We start from the raw sequence: 11,735 nt of genomic DNA on the forward strand, positions 1-11,735 counted from the left end.
GTCTACAACTTATAACTTCTAGACCTGAGATCCCCTATCCTGACATTCAGGCTCCACCATCCCCCATCATTTGCTCTCCCTCTTTTCTCTCTCTCTCTCTCTCTCTCTCTCTCTCTCTCTCTCTCTCTCTCTCTCTCTCTCTCTCTCTCTCTCTCTCTCTCTCTCTCTCTCACACACACACACACACACACCCACATACAGTGTGTGAATCTGTGTTTCCCGTGTCTCTCCTCATACTCTGGTGGCCGGTTTAGGCAGCTAAATCAAGCGACCCCCCTGATAGTGTGGCTCTATATATAGGGGGGCCCTGTGACTGAGCTGGCCTGGAGTGTCAGATTCCAGAGGCATGCATCCATCCTGGCTGGATCAGCACCTGCTGCTAACTATAACCCCCACCCCAGCATAGCTCACACCCGGGAGACGCTGCCAACACTAACCTCAGACTGGAGAGAAAAAAAACAGCATAACCAGGTCTGGCTTCAGAAGCCCGGGAGGGGCTGAAAAAGAGAAAGAGAGAGAGAGGAAGGGAGAGGGAGAGAAGGAGAGGGAGAAAGACAGGGAGGGAGAGAGAGAGAGAGAGAGAGAGAGAGAGAGAGAGAGAGAGAGAGAGAGAGAGAGAGAGAGAGAGAGAAGGAGAGTGAGTGGGAGAGAGAGAAAGAGAGAGACAGATAGAGACAGAGTGCTTTTCTCCTTGGCTCTTACTATCAATGTCTCTTTTTATAATGTGGTGTCAATGAGCCTTTCAAGTTGTCTGGGGCAGGGTTGCAGTGGCTGAGCAGAGTCTTCCTGTCCTGTGGTGCCCAGTGAGTCGGAGCAGGCTACAGCATGTCCAGCTCCAGCCAGGCTGGACTGTGTCAGGGACCTGTGAAGCAGTGGACTGGATGAGGGACAGTTATTTCTACATAGAACTCAATCCTCGGGGAGAGTCCCATCTTCAGCCAAAGGTACAGTAGACATCCTTCTAGCTATTAGGATCTCTCCCTCACCAGGGAGCATGCTCCACCCAGCAAGGCAGCATGGTGTGTGGTACAGAATGACAGTTTGAAACGAATACTGTATGGCAGATTTAAAGAGGCCAGGCTTCAACTGACCAAATGTCTGCACTGATGAGGATGTGCATCGAACTAAATGACTTTGAATGCGTCATGTTTGTAATATTACGCCGACTGCGTACTCGGTGTGTGACTAACTAGATGACAGAAGCACTTTGGAACAGATGGTTTATTCATTTGTATTCATTTGAAATGATGCACATCCTGCATATGTCTAAAATACAGTATGAAGTAAGCATGTCTGTCTCAGCCACAGACATGGCACCAGGCTCTTATTAGACTGTCAAGTATTCGTTGGGGCACTGTGATGAAAGGACTTGATACTTGAGGAAGTGAACGACGAGTTCAAATGCATAAGAGACTGTGTATGCGAAACAACCTTTTATCATTTCAGTTACACACGAGACACAATGACACACAAGACCCCGAGAACACAAACTCGACATTGCTATGAAACAGTGTATTCTACAAGTAGCCACGTGAGAACACAAGCCAGGTGACCGTGTGTTCCTCTCGGTGCAGGTAGAGAGCACAGCCCCGGGCCCCAGGAGACGAGGCAGACGAGGGACCGGCAGCTAGGACTCTCTGGAGCTCCGTGCCCAGCGATGGACAGCTGGACCCTCCAGGGGGACAGCTACTCCTTCCTGCGCAGCGCGCCGCTCACCTTCTCCCTGCGCCACCGCGACGGGACGCCCAACCACGTTGAGATCTTCGACATCACCAACATCCCCAGCCACCGCAGCGCCATCTCCGAGACCACCTGCCTCTGCGACATCTTCAGCGACGACTGCGAGACCGCCTCGCTCTCCAGCAGCCCCGCCTCGGGATCCGTCGCCCCTCCTCCCCAGCGGGAGGCAACCAGGAGACCCCTCCCGTCCCCGGTGGACGAGGCCAACGACTCGTCGGGGTCCTACCACACGGCGTCGAGCTCGGAGCAGCTTAGCGACGTGGAAGTCTCCGAGGGTTCCTTCGAGAAGCCTGGCTCCCCGGCCTCTCTCGAGAAACCTGAAAACAGGCAGTTAGAACCTTCTGGAGTCTCAGCTACAAGCCCGTCAGGCCAGCTGTGTTTAGAGGCTCCATTGCAGATTCAGGACTGCAGACAAACTCCAGAGCCAAAAAGCGTTCACCTACTAGCACCGGGACTGAGGACGGGTGATAGGGAGGTCGAGAGGTGTACCAGTGTAGATAGGACCCCCTCCCCACGGTACACGACCTCCAGCACCCCTACGTCTGACGGGAGAGGATCAGCCTGCTCTGGAGGGTCATCCTCAGCCAGCTCCAGAGGTCCCGTCTCGTCCCCTCTTCCACGAGACAGTCGCCTGTCGCCCAGACCCAGGAGCCTCACCCCCAGAGACGGGGGCAGTGACCCCAGCCCCTCCCCTCGCCCGTCCGGGTTGACTCCCTCTCCCGAGCCTCTCTCGTACCGGAGGAACCCATCCCCTTTGTCCTCGCCAGGAGTCGAAGCCTCCTCACCTCAGCCGACATCTACGTCCTCCTCGTCTGAGCCCTGGGTTCCATCCACGTCTGCTGACATCACGCCCACTCCCTCCCCGGTGTTCAGCTGCACAGACATCCCCTCTCCGTCCAGAGAAACGTCGGTGTCGCCGCAGTTGAGGGGCGGAGCCCACTCACCTGACGCCCAGGCCAGCTCCTCCCCCTTCCCCGAGCGGAGAGGGAGGGTCTCCCTCCCTGACCTCTTCAGCAGAGGCTCCACCCCCGACATAGAGGACTCCGCCTCCACACCCGAGCTCATCCCTCATATATCACCCTCCATCACCCCAACGCCTGGCAACGCGGACTCAAGACTGTCCAGCTGTCCTGGGAGCCCCATCTCCACGCCAGGGCCGGGGTACACCCCTCCCCCATCAGTCACCTCTCCAGCCACCACACCTGACCTGGGAGGACAACCGTGTGTGTACAGAGGAACAGGCTCCTCCCCTGACCTGCTCCCCACACCCTCCCCCTCAGAAGCCTGGGGAAGGACGCCCTCACCGGAAGTCAGGTGTGACAGCTCCACGTGCCCTGAAATCCCGTGTGCCTCTTCACCAGAAATAACATACACTAGAGCCCTCTCGCCTGGACCCAGGTACAACAGCTCTCCTGTAGAGTCCAGAAACACAGCGCCCTCACCTGAGATCAGGGTCACGGCATCTTCCCCCGAGGTCAGGAGAAGAGACCCCTCCCCTGGAGTTCCTGGGAATCCTTTATTCAACTCTCTACAACCCCATCTTCACTCCTCCTCCCCCAACCCACGTAGCTTGGCTTCCTCTCCTCAGATTACAGGCTTCTCCTACTCTATCCTCCCACCTGAGCCCCAGGACACGCCTTCACTGGAGCGCAACGCCCTCACTGCCTCACCTGAGCCCAGGGGGACACATCTGTCTGCTGGGGGAGCAGGACCACACCTGTCCCCTGGCTCTCGGAGCACCACACCTCCCATTGTGAGCAGACGTCTTTCAGCTGCCTCTATAGGCACAGCCCCATCACCTGACCCACGGGGCTCCCCCCAGACCACAGGAGTCCTCTGCAGTGTCCTGACGCCCCAGGGAAGAGAAACAGAAACGTCATCTGGACACAGGTACACAACCCCCTCCCCCGAAACAAGATATCCAACTCCTGGCTCAGAGCCAACACCTGAAACAAGATATCAAACTATTGTACCTGAGCCAACACCTGAAACAAGAAACCAAATATCTGAGCCGGCATATCCCTCCCCCTCATCTGGAGTGAGATACCAAACTCCCTCACCGCAGCCCCGAGATAAAGAATCCTCGCCTAAAGTGAATTCCCCTCAACCCAGGGACGAATCCCCCTGCTTTCCAATTCAGTCAACAAAGGTTTCTTTCTCATCTGAGGTGTCAGAAACACAGTACAGGGTCTGCTCAGAGGCAGAGATCCCTGAAGTGTCCTCACCTGAGCCTGACACGACGGCCGTTTCCCCTGCTGTACCGAGTCACATCCACACACCTGAACTTAGAGCCTCGCCTTTGGCAATCGTGACAAGGGCTACAGGACGGTCCCCAGAGCATAGCAACTTCCAAGAATTACCACCTAAGGGAATTCAACATCCATCCAACCACATGGAAGCATGTCCCTTGGACGAAGACAAGGAGCTCAGTCTTCCGTCGGTACAGAGGACTCAGGGCCAGTCGTCTTGGTCTCCTGATGTCCAGAAGCCTTTAGCCATCCTCAGACATCCAAGCCCCACCCTCTCCCCTGGTCTCAAGGGCACGCCAACCTCCCCGGCCCCCAGGCCGGAGGACCTAAAGTCCCCACACTCCTCCATCTCCCCGCCCCTTGACCCTCACAACCAGCACTCCCCCCAATTTATCCCTCCAGCTCGACAGACACCCCCCAAACCCAGGGCTGACTTCAGAGAGAGACCCAGCGTCATGGCTCAAAACAGGAACAGAAGGAGGACCCCCTCTCCTCCTCTTACCAGGTTCACCCCAGTGCACATCATCCCTCCTGACAAGCCCCAAAGACAGTGGCAGAACAGGGGCCACAGCCCCCCTCGGCCCCAGGTCACCCAGTCACCTCCACGGGGTCACAAGAAGCCTGCCTTGAAACCTGTCACATCCAGGGGGAGCCCAAACGTTTCCCCCGGTGACCGAAGCGGCAGCCACAGCCAGCTTCACTGGGACAAACTGGAGAGGGAGAGCGAGCGGGTGAGAATGAGGGAGGGGGATAACCAGAGAGAGAGGGTGAGGCAGGAGGAGAGACAGAGGGAGGAGCAGGCTCCGGGAAAGGGGGAGGGGAGGCCAGGGGAGGCCAGTTACAGAGGGGAACAGGTTGAGCTGTCATTCAGTGCCAGGAATAGAAAAGGGCCTGCGAGCCACAGTGCAACTCCCACAAGCAGACCGACTCGTCAGGGAATGCCAGCAGCGCGCTGCCATACAGAGAGCCTCCTCGCCAGCAGACAGCAACAACGCAGTCTACTCAGAGCCCACAGTTCCCAGGCAAACACCAGGGGAGGCGGGCCCACCAGGAGATTCCAGCCCGCAGTGCCCCAGAAAGGGAGCTCGGCTCCCGGCCGCGCCATCGCCGAAGGCCACTGCCCCGGCTCCAACCCCAGCATGGGCAGTGAGCTGGATGAGGCTGACAATGAGGTGAAGTGGTTCACGGATGTGGCCTTCCGCAGCTTGTCCAGTCCCGAGGGGGACTATCTGGACATGTACAACTCCAGCCACCGCTCGTCTACCAACGTCTCCCAGCCCTCCACCCAGGACAGCCCGGCCGCGGCGAACGCTGCCGGGCTGGCGTACGCGGACCTCAGGGGATCTGCTCCACGGCTGGAGAACGAAGACTTCCCAAGCCAGCCGCCCCATCTGTTCCACTACCCCGACGGTCTGGACCCAGCCAAGCACTACGAGATGGGCAGCTTCGAGTGTGTGGACGTGGCCGTGGAGAGGGAAGAGGTGAGGAGGGGACGGAGGGGAGTGCCCAAGAGACAGATTCAGCTGAAGAGGAGGGACACGGAGGAGAGGAAGCAGGGGGAGGGCAGTGAGAGCGACAGTCCGGGGGTCCCGGGGATGATGGGCAGTCCCACTCTCCAGAGACGCTCCAAGGAGACGCTGGTGAGACAGCACAGCACCCCCGCAGCCCTGGAGGACTCCTATCACCCTGAGCCCAGCCCAGAGCCTGCCGACAGGAGAGTCAGGAAGTCTAAACTTCAGAAGTCTGTGTCTCTGGATGAGACCTGCACCAAAACCAAGATGGCCACCTGCCTAATCAAAAGTGTGCTGTCTAAAAAGATGCAGAGTGTTGGTAAACAAAGCAACCAACAAGAGGGAGAAGACTCCTGCCCACCTGAGGACAAGACTCTGCCCTTCGAGAGTGTGGTGTCACCAGTTGAAGAGTCCTCTAAACCCAAGGCGCATCACTTCAGTTCCAGTTTTCAGTCAGAGCACAGCCTTTCTCCTGAAGACATGTCTGTCAACAGAGGAGCAAGTCCAAAGAGTGACACCAGTCAACAGAAAGGCTTTGGAGTGAAGCCCAGTGTTAGAATAAGCCCCCATATTCCTACTGTCAGCCACTCCACCATTAGGCCGTCATCCAATGAGGGGGCTGATTCTCAGAACAGGAAACCGAACCCTGAAAGTTCAAAGATTAGATCAGAGCCGCTGGTACCGTTAAATGAAAACAGCCCCACCAGAGACAAACACTACCCCAGGACGGGAGACAGACAAACGGGCGATGAAAATAAAATAGAGGAGAAAGAAGGCGATGACTCAGCAGAGAATGTCGCTGCCGGGAACACCGGAGCCGGCGGCACGCAGGAGGGAATGACAAACAGAGAGAAGGAGTCCCGGAGCATTGACTCAGGGAGCTACACACCACCCAGCATGAAGAGCACCTACATGTCCAGGACACCAGAGATCACCCTGAAGCCCAGGTCTTCCACAGAGAAGAAGAAATCCTCCATAAACGTTTCCCTCATGCCGGATCTCGACGCCAAACCTGACCCCCGCCGCGAGTCGCCCTCCCCTAGCAACCCGGGAAAGACAGAGTCTGAGGAGGCGAGGTTGGGGGCGAGGGACGAGGAGAAGGCGGAGGATGCGGAGGCGAACGGGGACGGGAGAGCCAGGGCTCCCATGCACAGAGTGAGAGACGTAAGGAGGATGGTGAAGAACACATACAACCTGTCGTTCAAGCCCACCAGTGCCACGCTGCCCACGCATGAGAGGGAGGTGACGAGGGGGGAGAGGAGGGAGGAGGAGAGGAGGGAGGAGAGGAGGGAGGAGGAGAGGAGGGAGGAGAGGAGGGAGAAGGAGAGGAGGGAGGAGGAGAGGAGGGAAGTGGAGAGAGGGGAGAAGAGGAGGGAGGAGGAGAGAGGGGAGAAGACAGAGCCGAGGAGAGGGGAGAGGCACGAGGACACGAGAGAGGAGGCGAGGGTGGAGCGAAAGCTCCAGCCCGTCACGCCGACCCCCCAGAGAAGGGCCAAGCCCCTGCCTCGCCCTCAGCTCATGCAGATAGAATGCAAGGCAGTCAGCTGGCGAGAGAACAAGGACACGACGACCTCTGGCAAGTCAGCTGCAGGAGGTAAACTCCCGGACGAAGCGTCGTCCTCTCCCCCTCAGCTGTCCCTCCCGAGACCTAAAGAGCCAGGGAATTCCCCTGACGTCACACCTCGGAGTTACACAACGGAGGACGTCGCAGGGACAGAGTCCTGCCAGACCGCTGCCCCTGTAGACTCCGTAGGCACAGAGACAACAACATGCAGTGCCTCAGACGAGAGGCGGGAGGTGATGAGAAGAGATTCCAAACCGCCCATGCTGGGAAGCATCCCCAGAGCCCCCAGCAAGGACAGAGAGGTGTCTTCTGCCACCATGGTGCTACACGACGGAACCAGCAAAGTCAAACCACCCCAGGCCCAAAGCCCAGGCTCGACCACGTCCCAGCCCCCAGCCTTGACCCCAACCCAGGCTGCAGTCTCCACCCCAACCCTACCCACCTCACCCTCTCCGGGTCCCATCTCCAACCCTGCTCCCGGCAGCAGCAGTAGCCACTCGGTCTCGATGCTAGTGAGGGAGAAGGGCTACCAGGCGGACATTGGCGCTGTGGTCAGTGAGGGGCCGACTGAGGCTGGAGGAGGAGTCAGGGGAGGGGTCCCTCGGAAGCACGTCAACCGCCTGGAGATCCCCCTCCAAACCTCTGGCCCCGCGGACAGACCTGCGGGGCCGTCTCACGGCCAGAGAGAGAGAACCCTGTCCTCCTCCTCCTCCTCTGTGAGCGCCCCAGCCTCTTCCTCTCTGCCCGGCCTGAGGTCCGGCCCCACAGCGCCCCCCACAGACAAGGAGGAGAGGTTCGGCGGCAAGGCTACAGGGAGGGACACACCGCAAGGCACGCCACCTCCTCCGCAGCGAAACACGCAGCAGCAAACACCCTCCCCGCTCAAGCAGACGGAGGTGGAGGCAGTGAAGAAACAAGGGCCCCCTGTCTCTCCAAAGTCCCCGGCCACACGGCGGTTCAGACCGCAGGCCATCGAGGTCAGGTCGATGTCAAAAGACACGCACAAGCAGGAGACGGTTGTCAACACGTCGCCAAGCAACAGACCTCAAGCCATCGAAGTCAGGTCCATAGCCAACAACTCGCAGAAACCAACGGTGCCGCCAAAGCCAAGCTACAGGTTCAAACCAGCTGACGGGCGCTCCTTGTCCAATGAGAGCCAGATGACCTCAGAGTGGATCATGGCCCAGCAGAAAGAGGAAGAGCGGACGGTGATCGACAGCACACAGACACAGGCCGCTACCCCGCCCTCCCCCCACAGACACCCCTCCAATGACAATGCGCCAGCCAACTACACCAGGAAGTTAGCTGTCTCGGCTGTCTCCAGCTACAAACCACCACAGAGTAAAACATCAACAACCATGTCTAGTTTCTCCAACAGAGCAGCGTCGGCCGAAACGGAGGTGTCCACTGATGCTGCCAGGCAGCCAGGGACGTCAACTCAAACCTCAGGCATTGCACAAAGACCGCCAACCCTCAACCCCGTCCCGGCTCAACCCCCTTCTGATCCCCAACCCCCTGCCTCATCCCTGGCCAGCCAGCCCAGCCAACCAGCTGTTGTGGATCTGAGAAGCCACCCGCAGTATCCCAAAACCACATACCCCAGGGAACAAGCCGTGCCAGGGACCTTCCACAACACGAAACAAGCTGCCATGGTCTCCACCTCCCAGGCCCCTGGGTACTCACACCAGCCTTTACACCGCTCTCTGTCCAACGAGCGCTCCTACAGGACCGATGACCTCTGCTTCTACGCCTCCGACGACCCCCCCAGCTACGACGAGAGAGAGAGCTTCAGCCCCCTGCTCCTGCCAGACCTGACCTCCAGGAAGCTGAGCCGCTACCACCCCAGCTCCCGGCCCCCTCCCTGCTCCTGCACCTCCGGATGCCCCTCCCACCCGGGCCTCACCCCCCCTCACCACCACCACAGCCCCCACAGCCTCACCCCTCCAGCCCCCTCCCACTCTCCAGGCCAGAGCCTGACTTACCCCATGGCCCAGCCCCCTCTTCGCCACCTCCCCCACCAGCAGTGCCGACCCGAACCCCAGGCTCTGAGCTACCAGCCCAGCTCGCCCAAATCTACCCACGCCCCGGCCATGTACCAGCCCATCCACCAACCCCCTGGCCCCGCCTGCCCGCCCCACCCCTCCATGCTGCATCCCTGCCCAGGCGACCGCCCCCTCCAGCCCCCCCAGCACATGGATCCGAGACGCCCGCCTGTCCATCGTTCACCCCAGCAGCAGCAGGGGGGAGGCGGGGGGTCTTACAGCGACCACAGCCACTCCCCCAACCTACCCCCTATGGATGCCGGCCCCCAGTACTTGTGTGGCCCCCAGAGCCTGGGGCCCTCGTATGGCTCTGAGTACGGGGGGGACGGCTCCAGCTTGTACCCAGACAGTGGCGGGGGTCTGGGCTACGGTCAGACCCCTCGCAGGGTGCTCATGGATCCAGAGACGGGCAAGTACTTCTACATCGAAGTACCGGTGCAGCCCCTGAGGAAGATGCTGTTTGACCCAGAGACCGGTCAGTACGTAGAAGTCCTCATCCCCCAGCAGGCTATGTCCCATTCTAGCATCTATCCCCCCTCTGCAGCCCCCTACTCCTCCCTGCACAACCCCAACATGTATGCCCCTGCCCCCCAGTACCTGCCCTATGCAGTGCCCCCTCCTCCACCTCACCCCCAGGCTCAGCCCCAGCCACCCCGGCACCCAGAGGCCCCGGCCCCAGGGACGATGCACCACAATGGGGCAGGGGTGGCCTATGGGAGCCCCTCCGGCCAGGGATCCAAGCCTGAGGCTCAGAGCCACCCGTTGCTGGAGCAGAGCTATCTGGAGAGTATGTACTACGTCCCCACAGGGATGACCGCCAGCCCCAACCCCACACCACCAGACTGCTACCACAAACACCCCTCTAGTCTGCCCAACACGGGTGGGAAGAGGTCCTGAAATAGAAGACGCTAGTCTTCATGGAGCCTGTTTGGTTTCCAAATACATTAACAGTGTACGCGGGGGCTGTCTAATGTTAGCTTGGGGTGTTGTTTGCTTGTTCCCATGGCAACCAGGGTGAATGAATCTGTGCTCTTTCCCGTTGCTTATCATGGGACGGTTTGTTAGAAGATCAGTTCAAGTTTTTATTTGAAGGTCTGTTCATGTGATCTGAATGAGATATTCTGCGGAAAATTCTGTTTCAAAACACAACAAAAAGGCACCCCTTTCTACCTTCTGTTTTGTCTTTATGCAGAATGCATGAAGATGGACAATGAAGTAAGCATAAACAGAGTAAGCATGTTATATTCTTACTGGTAGCGGATTTAGATTTGAACTCACATCACTTCAATGACTTGTACTTAAACAACTCATACTTGAAAATCAGTCTTGGAAGAACATAAATGTATTTCTTTCTCTCTCTTTATCTCTAATATTTATTGTGGAATGAGTGAGTTTCTGGACCTTATGAGTGTTACACATATACCAATAAAATGACACAAATTGAATGTTAACCATTGTGAAATGTAATTCTCTTTATTGACTTTAATTCTTGCTTTCAAAGGCAAACACGTCCACTGAAGCATTCACAGATTAATAATGAGAGAGAGGCACACAGGACAGAGATTGTGAGCTGCATGTTTAGCTCTCTACTGTGCAAACATGTTCCATAAAACCCATCACAGACCTTCTCTTCTGGCCACAGTCAGACCTCAACTGAACCCATGTGGCCTGAGAGCGCCCCCTGGTGTCAGAGAGGAAATGTGGCTGAGACAGAACCACGACTGTACATGACATCATGTTTTTGAGCAGGCATTTCATACTCCCCAGAGAATGTTGCATCATTGAAACATTCCATTCTCTTCATTCTCGCTAAACCACATAAACTCCCTCCTTACATGGACTAATTCCAAATATGAAACACGAAAACATGTGATCATCATAAGAGCTTTGGACGATGTCTTAAGGACAAAATAATGATTTTTCTCTCAAGCTGTGCTTTCCTATCTACCCTTTTTCTAGGGTACCTCAGCTAAAACAGGCCAGGCTTCAGGCCTGTTGTATCCACCATAGAGTTGGTATCCACTCTTCTGAGTTCTGAGGTAGCTGGTCAAGTTGTACACAAACCTGCCACATGATGGCGATTTACCTTTACAGAGGAGCTTCGAACTCCAGTTATAGAAAACTCTGAATGTGTCAGCCCTTCGTGACAAGACTGGCTTCCACTCCAAGGCAGAAACCACATTAGTAAGTGGAAGCAAACGGCTAAGTGAGCCTGATGTGTGGATGTTACTGGGTTAGGGTTGGGCAGGACTTCAGAGCTGTTTTCTTCTTTCAAGTGTCTTTGTTGTGGATGCAGTAAACGAATGATGTCAGATCAGAAGTTGTGCTTGTATGTGTGTGTGGGTGTGTGTGTGCATGTGTATTACTGTATCTATGTGTGAGTGTGTGTGTGTGTGTGAGAGAGACAGAGAGAGAGAGAGAGAGAGAGAGAGAGAGAGAGAGAGAGAGAGAGAGAGAGAAAGAGAGAGAGAGAGAGTGTGTGTGTGTGTGTATGACTGTCTCTATGTATGAGTGTGTGTGTTTGTGTGTGTGTGTGTGTGTGTGTGTGTGTGTGTGAGAGAGAGAGAGAGAGAGAGAGAGAGAGAGAGAGAGAGAGAGAGAGAGAGAGAGAGAGAGAGAGAGAGAGAGA

At 56.9% G+C, this 11,735-nt stretch overlaps 1 protein-coding gene across 1 annotated transcript; it reads left to right on the forward strand.

The window, feature by feature from the left end:
- Window positions 1–615: 615 nt before the first annotated feature.
- On the forward strand, window positions 616–10,542 carry si:ch73-43g23.1 (serine/arginine repetitive matrix protein 2). The gene is made up of 4 exons (XM_047024566.1): window positions 616–944; window positions 1,575–3,630; window positions 3,853–6,850; window positions 6,917–10,542. The coding sequence occupies exons 2-4, from the start codon at window positions 1,658–1,660 to the stop codon at window positions 10,001–10,003; spliced, it is 8,058 nt and encodes a 2,685-aa protein (XP_046880522.1). The 5' UTR covers window positions 616–944; window positions 1,575–1,657; the 3' UTR covers window positions 10,004–10,542.
- Window positions 10,543–11,735: the final 1,193 nt, after the last annotated feature.

The sequence above is a fragment of the Hypomesus transpacificus genome, chromosome 1 (assembly GCF_021917145.1).
Source record: "Hypomesus transpacificus isolate Combined female chromosome 1, fHypTra1, whole genome shotgun sequence".
Classification (NCBI taxonomy): Eukaryota; Metazoa; Chordata; class Actinopteri; order Osmeriformes; family Osmeridae; genus Hypomesus; species Hypomesus transpacificus.